This window comes from Xenopus laevis, chromosome 1L (genome assembly GCF_017654675.1).
Source record: "Xenopus laevis strain J_2021 chromosome 1L, Xenopus_laevis_v10.1, whole genome shotgun sequence".
NCBI lineage: Eukaryota > Metazoa > Chordata > Amphibia > Anura > Pipidae > Xenopus > Xenopus laevis.
In genome coordinates, this window is record NC_054371.1 from 100,715,957 (window position 1) to 100,735,484 (window position 19,528).

Genomic DNA, 19,528 nt, shown 5'->3' on the forward strand with positions numbered 1-19,528 from the left:
ATATTTCTTTGTACCAGAGAATCATACATTTGAAAGCACGTTTTTAGGTAATACAGCGTCACTTGTAGTGAAGGTCCATTCTTTAAGCACCTGTCGTAGTGTGCATTGTCACATGATAGTTCCAGCAACTGAGCTTTAACAACTGATGTATCTTATTAAAGGAATTGTTCAGTGTAAAAATAAAAACTGGTTAAATAGACAGGCTGTGCAAAATAAAACATGTTTCTAATATAGTTAGTTAGCCAAAAATGTAATGTATAATGGCTGGAGTGATTTGATGTATAACAAGTCAGTCAGGACACTACTTCTTGCTTTTCAGCTCTCTTGGTTTACACTGACTGGTTACCCTGGTTACCAGGCAGTAACCAATCAGAGACTGGAGGGGAGGCCACATGGGTCATATCTGTTGCTTTTGAATCTGAGCTGAATGCTGAGGATCAATTACAAACTCACTGAACAGATATGTACCATGTGGCCCCCCTTCAAGTCGCTGACTAACTCAGAGTTATAGAGCTGAAAAGCAGGAAGTTGGATTCTGGCTGTTTTATTAGACATCTGTTCACTCCAGCCTTTATATATCACATTTTTGGCTAACTAACTATATTAGAAACATTTTTTTATTTTGCACAGACTATCTATTTACACAGTTTTTATTTTCACACTGAACTATTCCTTTAATGATGATACACAAATAATGGTTGCAAAATGCTCTTTTTCATAATTTTTGCATATAAGCAAAATGTATTTGCTTTTCTTTAATAAATCAGCTGTAAAGCTTTATTTAGGTATCTTGATACTCTGACATGTTTCAATAAAAATAAATGAAACAAAAGTATTGCTGTTCTCAGGCATTAATGAGTATCATATTAGGGCTCACATTGTGTGCTGTTGTAAATAATTTGTTACTTAATGACAAGACTTTATGAAAAATAACTTGGAGTTTTCCCCTGGTGAGGGATCAGCCATAGTAAGTTAGGTTGAAAAAAGACACATGTGCATCAAGTTCAACCTTTTAACTTGCCTAACTGCTAGTTGATCCAGAGGAAGGCAAAACACCCCATCTGAAGCCTCTCCAATTTGACTCAGAGGGGGAAATAATTCCTTCCTGATTCCAAAATGGCAATCGGACTAGTCCACTTATACTATGAGCTATCTTCAATAACCCTGTATTCATCATCATTTATTTATATAGCGCCGACAAGATATGCAGTGCTTTACCTTAGTTATAACAAAACAGGGAATACCGGAGAATTAGACGATGGATCTCTTCTAGAAAACAAGGACCCACAAGCGGCTTACACAACACTGAACCCACCTGAGGATGATACAGGGGGAGCCGTGAGGTAACCAGGTACCGGGGAGTAAGAGAGAGGCGTAGTCAAACCAGATCCGAGTTCAAGGGCAGACAGCAAACAGCAAGAACAATAGGCAGGCCGAAGTCAGGATATATAGCAAAGATTCGATCACAAGCAAGGTAATACACAGGCGTTCAATAGATCAGTTTAAGCTAGGTTTCAGGAGTAACCTCGATAACCAGGCACAGGTAAAATATAAAAATACATTTAAATACCTGGAGTCTTGGCGCCCTTTTGCCAGCATCAGCACGCCTGCGCAATGACGCCAGCGTCATTACGCTCAGCGCCGCAGTACGCACATTGACTTTAGTCAGGACGCGCTCCTTGTTGCGCACCTACGTCTTGATGCCCGTGACGTCAGCGCCACCTTGAGATGCCGCACTGAGGGAGCCCTTCCCTTACACAAGGGTTACAGAGTACAATAGGATTAGAGGGCCCTCCAAAGAGGGCCCTCCAAATTAGAGTTTACAAAGTAGAGGTTAGGGTACAATTGAGACATTAGGATTTTAGAAACAATTTTGTGATTTATGATACAGCAATGATTGATTAAGGTACATTGAATAAGCTACTTTAAACAGGTGGGTCTTTAAGGAGAGCTTGAAAGTTTGGAAAGAAGGAGAAAGTCTGATAGCTCGAGGCAGAGAGTTCCAGAGAAAAGCAGAAGCCCGAGAGAAGTCTGGTAGACAAGAATGGGCAGAGGTGATGAGAGAAGAAGTGAGGCGGAGATCAGAAGCAGAGCGAAGGTTTCGTGAAGGAGTGTATTTGGAGAGCAAAGATGAAATATAGGGAGGGGCTTCATTATTAAGGGCCTTGAAAGTGAGTGTTAGTAACTTGAATTTGATTCTAAAGGAGATTGGGAGCCAGTGAAGGGACATGCATATGGGAGCAGCTGATGTTGAGCAGCGAGATAAATGAATGAGTCTACAACAGATTGGAGTTGTGAAAGATGACTTGTTGGAATACCTGCAAGGAGTAGGTTGCAGTAATCAAGGCGGGAGATGATGAGCGACTGAATCAGTGTGTTAGTTGATTCTGAACTGAGATATGGTCATATTCGGGCAATGTTGAGCAGTTATATACGACAAGATTTTGCAAGTGTTTGAATGTGTGGTGAAAAATACAGATTTGAGTCTAGGATAACTCCTTGCTACCGTGCCTGTGTCTTGGAATGAAAGGTGGTGTTGTTTACTGTGAGTGATATCTGAGGGACAGGGGAAGATCTTGGAGTAAATATACTGAGTTCTGTTTTTGAGAGGTTCAGTTTCAGGTGGAGCTGTGACATCCAGGAGGAGACAGCAGAGAGACAATCTGTAACTTGGGAAAGGACAGAATTAGAAAGATCAGGAGTAGACAAGTAGGGTTGGGTGTCATCAGCATAAAGGTGATACTGAAGTCCAAATGATTGAATAAGTTTTCCTAGCGAAGTTGTATAGAGCGAGAACAGCAGGGGGCCTAGAACAGAGCCTTGAGGAACTCCAACAGAGAGAGGGAATGTAGGAGAAGTAGAGTTAGAGAAGGCAACTTTAAAGGAACGGTCAGACAGATAAGCTGTAAACCATGCAAGAGCAGTGTCACGAATAGTATAGAATGTCTAGGAGGAGTGTGTGGTCAACTGTGTCAAAGGCTTCAGAGAGATCTAAAAGGATGAGTATGGAATAGTGACCTTTAGACTTTGCCAATAGAAGATCATTGGTTACTTTGGTGAGTGCAGTTTCAGTTGAGTGTGATGGGCAGAAGCCAGATTGCAGGGGGTTGAAAAGGGAGTTGTGAGCGAGATGCTGGAGCAGGCGTTTGTAAACAAGCCGTTTTAGTAATTTGGATGTGAATGGAAGAAGGGAAACCAGACAATAGTTAGCGGGAGTGCTGGGATCAAGGGAAGGTTTTTTGAGGATAGGAGTGATTAGTGCTTGTTTGTATAAGGATGGAAAAGTACCAGTAGAGAGTGAAAGATTAAATAGGTGGGTAAGTGTGGGAGAGAGTGTATCAGAGTGGATAAAGGAGGCGAGAGGGTATGGGGTCAAGGGAACAGGTTGTGGGTTTTGAGCAGGCTAGAAGTTTAACTTCATCTAGTGTTGCAGGGGTGAAGGAGTTCAAAGTGGATGTGAGTGGACTGCATGTTAGTCTGAGATTGTTTTCAGACGGTATGCTCAGCCTAATGAGATCGATTTTTTCATTAAAGAAATGAGCAAGATGTTGGGCAGTTACATTAATGGGTGGAGGGGGTGGGGGGCATAGGAGTGAGTTAAATGTGGCAAACAGTCGCTGTGGTTTAGTGGAGATTAAAGAAGAGACGTATTGTTCTTTAGCTAATGTTAGAGCTCGATTGTAGCAGGAGAGCATGAATTTGAAGTGGATGAAGTCAGGATCAGTTTGTGACTTTCTCCACCGTCACTCAGCTGATCTACTGCATATTCTGAGGTAGCGGGTTACACCAGTGTGCCAGGGTTGGGGTTTAGCTGGTCAGCTGTGACGGGTGGTAGAAGGTGCAAGGGAGTCAACAGCTGTTGAAAGGGCATCGTTGTATAGAGAAGCTGCCATATTTGGACAGGAAAGATTGTTAATATGAGAGATGGGTTGTACTGATATCGTTTATAATTGTTGTGGATCAAAGGCGTTAAGGTTTCTGTATGTGTGGGTAGAGAGAGCTGGTTGTGATGAAAGGTGAAAGTGTTATCTGAAAGGAGAGTAGGTGATGGTCAGATAGGGGGTAAGGAGAGTTCATAAGTTTGCATGGGCGGCACAAGTGGCAGAATATAAGATCAAGAGCATGACCCTCGATGTGGGTAGGTGAGTCGGTCCACTGAGAGAGACCAAATGAAGTTGTTAGAGAGAGGAATTTAGGGGTGGCAGGAGAAGCAGAGTTGTCAATGGGGATGTTGAAGTCACCTAAAATGAGAGCAGGTGTCTCGCTGGAGAGAAAGTATGGAAGCCAAGCAGCAAAGTGATCCAAGAAAGTAGAGAAGGGACCAGGGGGTGATAGATGATGTATTCCTTCACTTGCTAAAAAGCCATCCATCCCCTTTTTAAAGCTATCTAATGAATCAGCCTGTACAACTGATTCAGCGAATTCCAAATCTTCACAGCTCTCACCCCTTCCGAATATTTAGGCGGAACCGATTTTCTTCTAATCGGAATGGGTAACCTCATGAGATAAGAGAGATCATTATATGATCCCCTTATATATTTATACATAGTTATCAAGTGACTCTTCTCCAGCGTGAACATCCCCAATTTGGCCAGTCTTTCCTAATAGCTAAGATTTTCCATACCTTTTACCAGCTTAGTTGCCCTTCTCTGTACCTTCTCTAATTCAATAATGTCCTGTTTGAGCACTGGAGACCAAACCTGTACAGCATATTGTAGATGAGGCCTTATCAGTGCTCTATAAAGTGGAAGAATGACCCCCTCCTCCCTTGAATCTATGCCCCTTTTAATACAGCTCAAGATCTTATTTGCCCTTGATTCTGCTGACTGGCATTGCTTGCTACAGTCAAGTTTATCATCTACAAGGACTCCAAGGTCCTTTTCCATAATGGATTTGCCTAGTGCAGTCCCATTAAGGGTATATGTGGCTTGGATATTTTTACATCCCAGGTGCATGACTTTACATTTATCAACATTAAATCTCATTTGCCACTTAGCTGCCCAGATTGCCAGTTTGTCAAGATCCTGTTGTAAGGATGCTGCATACTGGATGGAATGAATATGTACCCATATGATTATTCATGTGGATACAAAGCACATGGTAATTCCTTCATTCATTTAAAGTGTGACTTTGCATAAGATGCAAAGAAGTATATATTGTTAGGGAACAAAACCACAGCCCCAGTGAGCCTTAAGACTAAATGTTCCACCATTCTGCTTACTGACTGTAATGTAATGTGGTGCATAAAGGTGTCGCTACAACAGGATAATACAGAATAATGCTTATTACATGTAAAGTGAAACGTGTTGATGTAGGAGTTGCTGTAGTCATCTTGGAGTTTCCTAGGTAGACTAAATACAGATCCCTTACAGCAATGATGTCTACTGTGTTAATGTGAGTAACCCCACAGTCTGAAAGCACTGCATCAGCAACAATACACTGACTTCTGTATTCTAGGGATATTGTTCAAGGAATGGAGTACCTGGAACTGAAACGGCTTGTGCATTGGGACCTGCTTGCTGCCAGAAATATTTTTATATCAGAAAAAGGAGAAGCCAAGATAAGTGATTCTGGTCTAAGCCACAGCTACAGCAAGATGACCTCAGCAGGCTTCCGATTAAATGGACGGCACCATAGGTACTGCAGAACAATGTAATGATTAATATTTGCAAAATGGGCCTTAAAATTATTCTTACTATAAAATAAATCAGGTAAATGTTTCTCTTCTTCAATCCTACCAGAAATTCTCTTCCCGCCCAGATGTATGGAGTTTTGGTGTGCTGCTATGGGAGATATATTCATATGGACAGGCTCCATACCCCAAAATGGTAAGAACATCATTAATTCTTGCCTGTCAGTATATTAAAATACAATAAATGCATCTGAATGCATAGTGCAATTTCCTAACAAAAGGGCCAGAACTGTTCAATTTATCCCAATTCTGAACAACATTGATGCTCAAAACATTTCAACAAAATGGGAACAAAATTATCAGTATCAATGTTTTGTTTCAGCAACTTCCAGATCTTTCTATTAAATAGCAGTTATGAACCCAAAACCTGTTCCAATCACCCTGACATTCAAATAGATTTTACTAGACTCCTATATTCACATGGTTCCTTCCTTGACTTGTGGCATAATTTAAAAAAAACAGATCTTTTAATAACTATGGTTAATAATTTAAACTTAATAATACATTTAAAATATCCTAATGGTATTTGGGTGGGTGGCTAATTAAAGGGTGTAAAATCAAATTGTCATGCCCACCATATGATTATATGAAGGGTATGCTAATAATTGTACATAAAGTTGACCAAAGCCCAATAAGCACATGGAGTACCACTGACACAAATAAGGCTATTATCATAATGACTTAAAGGAGAACAAAACTCAAAAAATTATATGGCTAAAAAGACCATATTATATATACTGCACTTATTGCACCAGCCTAAAGTTTCAGCTTCTCAGTAGCAGCAAGCATTCAGGAATTCAAACTTGTCACAGGGGGTTAACATATTGGAAAGTGTTTGCAACACTCACATGCTCAGTGGGCTCTGAGCAGCTAAGATAATCTTAGGGGTTGTTGCAAATTATCTGTATTAATTATTAATCAGCCTTATATTATGACATTTATATTCTGTGTGTACTGTAAATTTTGAGTTGGTCCCCAAGCTCAGTAACTGACAGCAGCATAAAGCATGTGCAGTGAATCAGCAGAAAAGAAGATGGGGGGCTACTGAGGCATCTTCAGAGGCACAGATTACTTTACTGCTAAAGGGCTGTGGTGCCTTGGGCTGGTACGGAAGCCCAAAACATCATGTACAACATTTGTAGCCTTCTTCTTTAGTTAGGCTTTAGTTCTGCTTTAAAAGCAGTTATAGGGGCAGCAACGGAAGGATGGATGTTCATGGATAGAGGGCTTCTCTACCACCTGGGCTGCTACAGTAGGTCCGATGTAGTGGTTTATCGCTTCTAGCATGATAGATTGTTGAGTTTTAATTGCCCTGAAGATGAAACTATCTATTAGAATATCACAGTTTACAGTAGAGATGCACCGAATCTAGGGAACACCTCCAAGAAGAGATTTCCAGTATATTAAATATAATTGCATATGGGCCCTTTTAATTTTTATTGGTGTTATTGCCTCTTAAAAGTCAAACAATCCTCATTCCAATGACACAGGGGTGTTACAGGTCCTACTGCTAGCAGAGTTGGCAACCTAATGCTAGCCCAGTGACCCTCTCCTTTGTACTAAACTGGAAGCAGAGCTCTCTCTACACTTAGGGGCACATTTACTTTGGGTCGAAAATCGAGGGTTAATTAGCCCTCGATATTCGGTCATCGAAGTTAAATCCTTGGACTTCGAATATCGAAGTCGAAGGATTTACCACATTTCGTTCGAACGATTAAATCCTTCGAATCGAACGATTCGAAGGATTTAAATCCATCGATCGAACGATTTCCTTTGATCAAAAAAAGCAAGGAAAGTTTATGGGGACCTTCCCCATAGGCTAACATTGGTGCTCGGTAGGTTTAAGGTGGCGAAGTAGGTGGTCAAAGTTTTTTTTAAAGAGACAGTACTTCAACTATCGAATGGTTGAATAGTCGAACGATTTTTAGTTTGAATCGTTCGAGTCAAAGTCTTAGTCAAAGGTCGAAGCATCCAATTCGATGGTTGAAGTAGCCAAAAAAAAAACTCGAAGTATTTTTCATTCTGCCCCCGAAAGTTCACAATGCCTCATTACAGATGTGGCCCTGACTAATTATGGTTGGTTTGCAAAAAGACTTACATTTTAAGGTACTTCACTACTTACTGAATTAACCTTTCTAGCAAAACATGGTAAATGGCACATCTTTTTCAGTCATTAAGAGAAGTGATTGCAGGGGTGAAGAAAGGATACTGGATTGAGGCTCCGCAAAACTGCCCACCAATGATATACAGCATTATGAAAAGTTGCTGGGAGGCTGACTCTGGAAAACGCCCTACTTTCTAAAAGAGAAATTTGAAACAATGATGGGAGATTAAAGGTTTGCACACACTTACTCTTTCCCTGCTATCTGGCTGCTAAGCCCACATGCTGAACTTGAATCACATGGAGGCTGTGGAGGGTTGTTTCTGCTGTCAGTTTATAGCTCCACGCGCATTAAAGGACCAGTAACATCAAAAAAAAATATTTAAAAATTCGTTAGAGCACAACGAAAAATAAACATCAAGACAAATGAAATTTTTAAATAGCAAAGCTTTTATTAAGAAATAACTTACAGAATGTCCACTTCCTTTCCTTTTCAGAAACGGCGAATAGGCGACCATCCAGTGTGTAGTGATTGATTTCTCCTGCCTGGCTATTCACTGACAGACGTCGGCTTCATCCTCCTATCAACTAACAGCAGCGTGTCCTCTTGCTTCCCTTCCACTGGCCTGACTGTGTAGTCTCCCGACGCACACTTGCTTCCTTATACTGCCTCGCAGCTTTTCACTGTGCTTCCCTCCACCGCTCACCTCCCTCTCAGCATGCACAATCCAGTCTCGGCATTCCTCTGCATTCCAATAGCGCACATATCCTACACATGGAAGACACAGACCGGCTTATGCCGTTTGTGTCTCAATTGCACTCTGTTCAGCTTTTCACTGTGCAGGGGGGGATGTATTTCATATGTATTTCTGCCTGTAGCAAAGTAATGGCAAAGCAAAAAGCACAATGTGCATGCCTGGGTTTGGGGGAGGCGAGCTGGCTGGACGAGAGACGCCTGACTCAGTACACACCATCTGGATACAAACACTTGATCCGACTAAATTGCTGAACAGAGTGCGATTGAGACACAGACTGCATAAGCCGGTCTGTGTCTTCCATGTGTAGGATATGTGCGCTATTGGAATGCAGAGGAATGCCGAGACTGGATTGTGCATGCTGAGAGGGAGGTGAGCGGTGGAGGGAAGCACAGTGTACAGCTGCGAGGCAGTATAAGGAAGCAAGTGTGCGTCGGGAGACTACACACTCAGGCCAGTGGAAGGGAAGCCGACGTCTGTCAGTGAATAGCCAGGCAGGAGAAATCAATCACTACACACTGGATGGTCGCCTATTCGCCGTTTCTGAAAAGGAAAGGAAGTGGACATTCTGTAAGTTATTTCTTAATAAAAGCTTTGCTATTTAAAAATTTCATTTGTCTTGATGTTTATTTTTCGTTGTGCTCTAACGAATTTTTAAATATTTTTTTTTGATGTTACTGGTCCTTTAATGGAACCAAATTTTCAGTACTGATTAACCAAATGAATTTACTTTCAATCAAAACTATAGTCTGAGGGGCTCATAAAGTGAACAATGGTTATATTTGGTATGACAGAAACGTACATCCTACTGTGGGAAGATTAGCTTTTAAAAATGGTAGACAAGCAGGTTTCTTATGCAGGACAGGGGCACAAAAATGCAGGGCAATATTTGCTTTTAATTTATTCAACTGATTGCAGTAACAAGGTGCTTATCTTCATATGTCATCAACATATGTAACAGTCTCTCTCACAGCCAAGAACGTTGTCTTCCTGAATGTAGTCTTCCAGGGCCTCTCCCACACTCTGGTCCACCACAAGGTAAGCACCTTGTTACTCACAGTTCAGAGATTAACTTCATTCTGTCAGCCAGACCACACAGCCTATTTCATGTCAGCTTCACTGCTGCACTTTCCTAAACACACTGGGAAAATTTACTAAAAGGTGAATTTTCGCCTCGGTAGGCTCAGCCACACTTCACGCAACTTCATCAGACATTAATTCGCAGCGCATATGCTTATTCATCAAAATGCAAAATTACGTTTCGGCAGACGAATGCTGGTGAAGTTTCGCCATCAAAAATTCGCCAGAGCAAGCATTTCTAAGTGAACTTTCGCTACAGTTACTTTCTTTGTAGCAAAACTTTGTTAACACACTTATGCCTAGGTCAATTTAAATAGGGCAGGTACATATACTGTAGGTCATATATATGTCTATATTAGAGATGTTAGTGAAATAAGTGGCCATTTATTATCAAAAATGTCCAATGAAGCAAAATAAAGACAAAAGAGATCCCCTGGTGTCCTAGACATGAGCCCACCCTAAAACAAATGTGGCATAAACTTCAAATGGTTAAAAAAAAAAAGTAAAGTTACAACTTTTAAACATAATCCAACTTTAAAACATGAAGAAACGCTAGCGTTTTGTCTTTTTTTATGACTATTCGGCATATAGGTTATGTTGTCACTGACATAAGATTGTGGAGGCTGTAGCTTCATCTTATCATTTGTAACCTGGCGAACAGACTCTGGTGAAAGGGGTAAAGTAGTGGAAAGTTTGCATTTTGATGACTTTGCGGAGTAACGATTGATCGCCTGATCGAAAATTCGCATAGAGACAGTGTGTGAAACTTCAGTAGGAGCTCTTTTGCTAGCGAATTGTCCTCTACACCTGTTAGTAAATTGGTGATGTCCCTGCGAATAATGCCTACATTCTAAGTTCAGGGTGGCATCAGTGTGGACTCTGCTCTTCTCACTTTTTTCCTTCAGTGTGGAGCATCCGTAGTGGAGGTGTTGCCAACCACAGAGCAATGATTTCCATCAGTGATAACATGTGCTTGTGCGTAGGAAGCTCAATCCAAGAAGGCAGCTGCATATGCTGAGGGACCAGGGAAGCATAGTTCTGCCCGTAAAACTGCAATTTGCAACCCCCAGTGATTTAGTAGGTGCAGGGAGAGGTTTATAGTGGATTTTTTTTACATATTATCTCTATTAAAATAAAGATGAACAATGACATCATCTGTGGATGCATTTTTTAAAACTGATTGTAATTACTCTCAGTCTAATAATATAATTCCCCAGCCCTCCCCTCTGGGTCTGGATTACCCGCATAGGCAAGCTCCCTTAGGAAACACACTGAGGCACAGAGGAAAAGCTGCAGATTAGTAGCTGCTGCAGTAATGAAGCAGGGCAAGCAATACTAGAGGGACTAAACAAATGCAAGGTCAGGCTGAAATCAATATCACTTATCAGAGTCAGAATAAGCAGGGTCATACATAAGAAATCACCAAGTTAAAGTTTGCAGGGAAAACGTTAAGTGTTAAACGTTAGTGTTAGGAAAACTAGGTCATACACAGAAAATACTGTACTTATAACAGATTTAATTCACTGACACTAGCTAGGAAATCACAGATTCTCACTAAAACAAAACAGAACCTGTTTGCTCAGGCCACCAGACTTATGTGGCAAGGAATCTCATGCTCAGTGATTGGGTAGAGGAAACAGGAATTACCCTCTACAAGTGCTGGAAAAAAATTGTAACAAATCTATAAAAATAACCTATAGAGCCTCTGTCCAGTATTGAAAGATAATCTGTGAGTGACACATATTAATAAGAAATATATCTGTGCATGGCACATTATTGTATTGTGACCCTCAGAAGGAAGAAGTGCAACAATTAAGTCCAATGGTCTTTCAGAAAGAGAGAAAATAAGCCAAAAGGTTTGGCACAAAGAATCTTACATTTAGTGCAAATTAAGGGGTAAATTTATCAAAGAGTGAAGTTCCGCCACTAGAGTGAAATTCCGCAGCTCTCAATTCATTTCTATGGGATTTTGAAAGGCGTATTTATCAATGGGTGAAAGTGAAAGTTCACCCTTTGATAAATACGCCTATAAAAATCCCATAGAAATGAATGGAGAGTGGCGGAATTTCACTCTAGTGGCGGAACTTCACTATTAACTTCACTCTTTGATAAATATACCCCTATGTGTTTTCCTAATGCTTGAATGCCCAGTTAAGAACTACCAGCCAAATATTTATCTGAATTCTGTAAGCAACTCCTTCCAGAACATAATGCCTCTTCTCAAAGTATATGACATAGAATGTCATAGAATAGCAGCTTTTTCATTGTTCCTTTTTAATTATTTGTCTGCTTATTCTGCCTTTTTCCAGCTTTCATATGGAGGTCACTTACTCCACCAGCTGAAAAACTATTGCTCTGTGAGGCTACCATTTTATTATTATTATTACTTTTTATTAATTATTGTTCTATCCTCTCCTAGTCATCTTCCAAACTATCAAAGTATTACCTGGTTGCTTGAGTAAAATGGAGTGGACCCTAGCAACCAGGCAGCTACTGAAATGCTAAAGCGGTTGAACAAAAAGCTAAATATTCCAAAAAACACAAGAATAAAAAATGACAAACTGAGAATAGCCTCAGCATGGTACTATCTACAGGTGAATTCCCCCTATAATATTCTTGAATAGCTACATAATAGTACCCCTGGGTCTTGATATTTGTGACATAAATGCTTCTATTGGGAATTCTAAAATATACATTTCTGCCTGCAACGTTGTTTCAAAAGTTACTGCTAATTCTGAATTAAAATTTAGTGGGTCTACTTTACAACCACTTTAACTGTTGTAAGGCACAGGCTGTGAAAGTAGTAAATGCTGTATACATAGCTTTTACGTTTCTCACTTACACATAGAGTAATATGAAAAAGTTTGGGAACCCCTCTTAATTCTTTGGAGTTTTTTGCTTTCAAAGTAGCAACTTCCTTTTAATATATAACATGCCTTATGGAAACAGTAGTATTTCAGCAGTGACATAAAGTTTATTGGATTAACAGAAAATATGCAATACGCATCATAACAAAATTTGACAGGTGCATACATTTGGGCACCCCAACAGAGACATTACATCAATACTTAGTAAAGTCTCCTATTGCAAATGTAACAGCCTCTAGACACCTCCAATAGCCTTTGATGAGTGTCTGGATTCTGGATGGTGATATTTTTGACCATTCGTCCATACAAAATCTCTCCAGTTCAGTTCAATTTGATGGCTGCCGAGCAGGGATAGCCTGCTTCAAATCATCCCATAGATTTTCCATGATATTCAAGTTGGGGAATATCTCCCTCTGCATAAGTGCCTTTGTAGATCTCGAAGTGTGTTTAGGGTCATTGTCTTGTTGGAATATCCAACACCTGCGTAACTTCAGCTTTGTGACTGATGCTTGAACATTATCCTGAAGAATTTGTTGATATTGGGTTGAATTCATCTAACCCTTGACTTTAACAAGGGCCCCAGTCCCTGAACTAGTCACACAGCCCCAGAGCATGATGGAACCTCCACCAAATTTGACAGTAGGTAGCAGGTGTTTTTCTTGGAATGCAGTGTTCTTCTTCCGCCATGCAAAGAGCTTTTTTTTTTATAACCAAATAACTTAATTTTTGTCTCATCAGCCCAAATGTCCAAATCCAAAATGTCCAAAATGACTGTGGCTTGTCTAAATGAGCTTTTGCATACAACAAGCGATTCTGTTTGTGGCGTGAGTGCAGAAAGGGCTTCTTTCTCATCACCCTGCCATACAGATGTTCTTTGTGCAAATTGCGCTGATTGTAGAGCAATGTACAGATACACCATCTGCAGCAAGATGTTCTTGCAGGTCTTTGGAGGGTTGTCTGTAACCATTCTCACAATCGTCCGCATATGCCGCTCCTGTATTTTTCTTGGCCTGCCAGACCTGAGTTTTACAGCAACTGTGCCTGTGGCCTTCCATTTCCTGATTCCTTACAGTTGAAACTTACAGTTTAAACCTCTGAAATACCTTTTTGTAGCCTTCCCCTAAACCTTGATACTGAACAATCTTTTTTTCCAGATCTTTTGAGAGTTGCTTTGAGGATCCCATGCTGTTACTCTTCAGAGGAGAGTCAAACAGAAGCACAACTTGCAACTGGCCACCTTAAAAACCTTTGCTCATGATTGGACACACCTGCCTATGAAGCTCAAGGCTTAACAAGCTAATCCAACCAATTTGGTGTTGCCAGCAAACCATATTAAGCAGTTGCATACATTCAAATTAGCAAAATTACAAGGGTACCCAACAGCCAGCTTTTCACACTTGATTTAATTTCAATGAAAGAAAATGAAAGTGGAGTAATTTATTATGCAGGCTGAGAGGGGTTCCCAAATATGGAGACCATCACTAATTACTCTAAATCTTTTGTGCACACTTTTTAGCTTAAAAAACTGTTATGCACACATCAAAATTTTGTGTTTTCAAAAAATTTTTTGTGCACAGCATCATTTTTTTGTCTACACATGCCTTTGGAACAGTGGTTGGAAAACCTGAAACCCTGTTTAAAGAATTCTAAAATGCAGATGACCTCTTGTGCAAAATTCAGGCCATGGCCTAAATTCATTAATAAATTGTGGATTGCAACAGAGTAAGAAATATTTCTTTTTTTATCCAATTTGCCACCTCCTGATGTAATTCATTGGTGAATTATGTATACAGACCATTTACTACTAGCAAAGTCACCAGGAATTTGGGATAAAGTGAAACAAAGACTAAAACATTATCCTTTACAACTCATCTGTATCTCAAATCATCTCAACAGCTGGCAACTTTTTAGAAAACCAGAAGTTATTTGTAAAAGGAATTGTAACTGAAAGCAGTACCTTCTTATTCGCCCCTTTCTGTTCTATACACCTTCCTAGTTCTAACTCTTGCAATGTAGCAGAAGGCAGTTCTGCTGGTCTGTTAATCAACTAGCTTCTGCTACATTGTTTCAAAAATTCAGGATAAATAAACAATTAGTTACTGCTTTTAATAGCAATAACATTTAAAATAACATTTGCATTTGTATTATTGTATACGTATTTGGTTAGAATTATGTTTTATTTTATTATGCAGATGATAGTTTTTTGGTGAACATTCCCTTTAAGTCATGGAATAGAAATTTAGGCATAAATACTATTGAAAAGAAAGTGCACAGGTTGACAGTCTGAAGCATCATGTGCGTCCATATATATAAAGAACCACTTTAAAATTGTAACAAGGCAGCATCACACACCTCAAACACTCAAAACACATCTTGGAGCAAACAGTGATTGGAGCTGAAGATGCAAATCATAGGTATCATATTTTTAACAGCTATTGCTAACAGTTTTATTAAAAAATAAATAAAGAAAAATGTACAGGTACACTCTATGACTAGTAATTGCATATTATACCAAAATATTGTTGTTAGTTAAGTGAAGTACAAAGCATATGAACTGGCATATGAACTTTTGTTTCAGATAGAAACAGAAAGGCCGTCATGGCAACCACTGAATTCCACATACCACTTCGCCCATCCCCTCATGTCTACGGCCAGCACTGTATTCATTGGAAAGGTGCGGATTTTTGTGCTCCTCTCTGGAGTGCCATTAGGGTGGTATTTTCAGGCCCGGATTTCTGGAAAGGCCACCTAGGCCCGGGCCTAGGGCGGAATGCTGCCCAACCACACCCGCATTGCTTCAAAAACACTGGGGATTCTCAGGAGATACAATAATTTTTTACATTTCCCGTGCGCCAATCACCATTGATCCGATCCAGATAATGAAAATTTGCACGAATAAAGGGGAGGGGACAGGGGCGATGAACAGCAGTGGGCCTAGGGGCACCAACTATGTAAATCTGGTTCTGGGTATTTTATGGGCCTTGCCGGTAATGATATGATGCTTGATGTTAAGAAAGATAAATACCAGGAAGACTGGTATTATTTTCAGAAAGGTGGCAACCCTAAGGGGTTATTTACTAAAAACTCAGATTTATCTCATCTTTTTATTAAACCAAGCTCGACCAAACACCCATCCATGATTTTATCTTATGTATCAATAAAATAACTCAAAAGAGTCGGGTCGGGAAACGACTCCAAAAAATTGAGCAAAATCTTGAATACAAATTTTTTGGATTTGACACCTGAATCACTCATTTTTTCAGATTAGCGGCAGAAAACCCAGAATTTTTGGGTTTATCGGACTAAATCCAGCGTAGCTCACAATATCTTCAGATTGTAAAAGGGACATTTGCCATGACTTCTACATGACCTCAGCAGGTTTGAGATGGCAGATTTTTCGATTCAGACTTTTAGCAGCTCGAAAAATGTGAGTTTTTGTACAAAAAAAAAACCGCAATCAGAAAAAAATTGAGGTTTAATAAATAGCCCCCTTAGTGCATACTCGAGGGGGCCTAGAAATATTTCTTGTTGATGGTCTGGGAGGTAGTCAATTTTGTTCACAAAACATCTGCCCACAGCCCACTAATCTATCTGACCAATGATGCTTTGGCATTCCAAAGAGTACAACCGAATGCAACTAAAACATATTACAAGATCTTCAAGTATACAAAATTTTAGTATGTAAGGCATTTCCCCCCAAATCACAGTCCTGCTCATATGACCAATGAAATTGCACCATTCCATAATACCCAAGAACTACTCATTAGTACATCTAAAGCCTAAAGGCTTAGAAACAATACAATTCTACCTGTATCTGACCATTTAGCAGCAACAGTGCCAGATGTTCAAAGGCGCTTGATCAAAATTTTCTGGTCAACGAGCCGACCGATATGCAAGTCTTCTGCCAATATCAGTTGGCTCGTCTCACACCATACATGCACCTAATATTGTATGAAACTTGTGCATCTATGGCCACCTTAACTGGTTTGCAAACATTGCAGAATTTAGATCCTCCATCATGAAATTAATAATAATGAAGCCCCCCCCCCCAGCATGGTGCGATCAGGAATCCCATAGCAGTAATATTTGGGCACATTAGTGAAATGATCTGCCACTTGGTCTCGCATACTTCTTTAGGGCTGAAGGTGTCAATAGACATACTGAGGTGCCAGTACAATAAACTAAAGAAGTATGTGAGAGTAGTGTGTCACTACGTGCCAGTACCTGTATATCGCTAACACCTTCAGCACTCAATAGTATAGACCAAGTGGCAGATCATTTCACTAATGTGCCCAAATATTACTGCTACGATTACTTGATTATTGTAATTTAATGTTAATGGTTCAAAGAATGTCAGGCTGAATGGTCACCCCTGCGGTAGATTCAGTTGCATCATCTGATGAAGTCAGAAGGTAGAGCCAGAGGATTGAGTCCATATGTACGGAAGAAAGAAGAGAAGCCCAAAGACTCATGACAGATTATTATTTAGATTTAGCCCAGGGAAGAGGTTCGGACCACAACTTCACAGCTTTCACTGTAAAAAAAAATCCTTTCTGATGAAACCTCCTTTTTTTTTAGTTCATGTAAGTTTTATTTGAACAACATTTGCAGGTACAACAATGGCATCACAAAAGCACAGTTCAGCAGTTAATCATTGTAAGAAAAAAAAAGTGTAAAATGATCATGTACATCAATAAATCACACCATGGCTTACACATATTTAATTTTAAACATTTTCCAGAATCCATAGCTGCCAGATAGAAAGGTGTTGTTTGACTGTACCATTTTTCCTAGCTAACATATGTTCTACTGCCTGAGTTTCCTGTATAGATTTTTCCCATTCAGGGTACGTAGGTGGGCTCCTATCTTTCCAATGTTGTGCAATAAGCTTACAGGCCTGGAACAACAGTTTAAGCATGATTTTTTTGGCTGGGTGAGTTAGCTAGTTAGTAGGATCCATCCCCATAAGGTACCATTTTGGATCCAGCGGGATCTCAAACCCTAGCAGTTTAGTAATTCTCTCCTGTATTGCTAGCCAGTATGGTTTTATTTCACTGCATGACCAAAAGGTATGTAATAACGTTCCCTCTTCCTGATTACATCTTAAACACATAGGGCAGTGATCCCCAACCAGTAGCTCGCGAGCAACATGTTGCTCTCCAACCCCTTGGATGTTGCTCCCAGTGGCATCAAAGCAGGTGCTTATTTTTGAATTTCAGGCTTGGAGGCAAGTTTTGGTTGTATAAAAACAGGTGTACTGCCAAACAGAGCCTCAATGTGGGTTGAAAATCCGCATAGGGGCTACTAAATGGCCAATCACCGCCCCTATTTGGCACCCCAGGAACGTTTTTCATGCTAGTGTTGCTCCCCAACTCCTTTTACTTCTGAATGTTGCTCACGGATTCTAAAGGTTGGGGATCCCTGACATAGGGGAAATCTCTGGGTTAAGTTTGTGCAGAAGAGTTCTTGTGTAGTATGCCCTATGTATAAAATATAATTGCAATAGTCTGTATTTATATATGGGAGAAATCAGTAGGGGGGTTAGAAGCACTTGATCCCATTGGTCATCGGTTATCTGCTCAGTATCGGTTTCCCATCTATCTCTAACTTTCAATGGGGATCTTTGTATTATTGGCGACATGAGGGCTCTATAAAACATTGTTATTTTGTGACCAGTCTGTTCCTGCTTGAACACTTCTACCACTGAGGATACAGTCAGCTGAGTGTTCCTAAAATTGAGGGATCGTTGCGCTGCTTTCCGAATTTTGTGGTAGGTAAACCATTGTGAGTTAGGTATTGAGTCGGTCTCTTTTAAGTGAGCGAAAGAGGCCATACCCTGATCGGTCCATACCTGCCCTAAAGTATAAATGCCAGCTTCCAAACAGGATTTAGGTGGGATTAGTTTATCAAGTGGGGCAAGCTTTTTGTTACGCCAAAGTGGTGTAAGTGGGCCCAGATTCTCGGCTTTAATAGTATGGTTTGCCAAGGTGAGAATGTACCTTTGGGAAATTAGTATTGGGTTGTTAATGGGTTTAGAACACCCTGGGCTTGTAGTTTCTAAAGCATGTATTGGAGGTAACTCTGTCTGCAGTACCTCTTGCCATAGCTGGTATAGCGCCTCCTCTTTGTCTGAGTATCTAAGGGTCCAAACTTGTAATAGCTGTGATGCCAGGTAATAAAGCTGCATATCTAGTAGGGCCATTCCCCTGATTCTTTTGGCCTGTGGAGGGTTGCAATGGAAAGTCTACTTCTAGATTTACCCCATATAAACTGCCTAAAAATCTGTGCTAGCTCAGTAAAAAAGGGTTTTTGTATTTTAATAGGTGCCTGCCATAGAATATACAAAATCTTTGTGGCTATTACCATTTTAATGAGCTGTATTCGCCCTGTTGGGCCCAGTGGAAGTTGTTTCCAGACTTGAAATTTATCACGAGACCATTGTAGCAGAGGGGCTATGTTATGCACATAAAATGCTGACACTGGTAGGGCCACTTTGACTCCCAGGTATGTAAATTGAGAGGCTAATTGTAGAGAGACTATTGTGGGAAATTTATAATTCTCCTCTGGGTCAATCAGGAATAAAGAGGACTTATCTGGGTTGGTTTGTAGACCTGAGACTTCTCCAATTTTTTTTAGTAAGGACTAGTAGTGCCTCAAGTGAACCCAGGGTGTCCCCTAAGTACACTAATGTGTCATCCGCGTACATTTGTACTTTTTCCTCTCGTTTACCTGTTCGGAGTCCCCTGATGTGCGGGTTTTGCCTAATTGCAAGCCCCAGAGGTTCGATTGCTAAGGCAAAAAGTAGAGGCGACAGAGAACACCCCTGATGGGTGCCTCTAGTTAGTACTAGTTAGTTGGTCTGGGAGGAGTTAACTCTCAAGAAAGCAATTGAGGCCTTGTACAGAATTTGAATAAGTGAAGAAAAGTATGGACCAATACCAAAGGCTTTGAGCACTTTCCATAAATATGCCCACTCCACCGTGTCAAATGCTTTTGCCACATCTAAGGCTGCAATTGCTCTCTGGCCCAAGTT

General features: G+C 40.3%; 1 protein-coding gene across 5 annotated transcripts in view; it reads left to right on the forward strand.

Moving 5' to 3' along the window:
* XB5845204.L (provisional ortholog of complexin 4 L homeolog) overlaps positions 1–19,528 on the forward strand; it is a 63,162-nt gene that overhangs the window by 25,467 nt on the left and 18,167 nt on the right. For 3 of the 5 annotated variants that reach the window (XM_041581375.1, XM_041581380.1, XM_041581383.1), the window contains exons 1-2: positions 5,549–5,637; positions 5,712–5,828. In XM_041581375.1, the coding sequence (XP_041437309.1) occupies positions 5,716–5,828 (113 nt within the window). In that variant the 5' untranslated portion in view covers positions 5,549–5,637; positions 5,712–5,715. Of the gene's footprint in view, positions 1–5,457; positions 5,638–5,711; positions 5,829–19,528 lie in introns of those variants that run through there. The other 2 variants (XM_041581359.1, XM_041581368.1) reach the window with 1 other exon arrangement.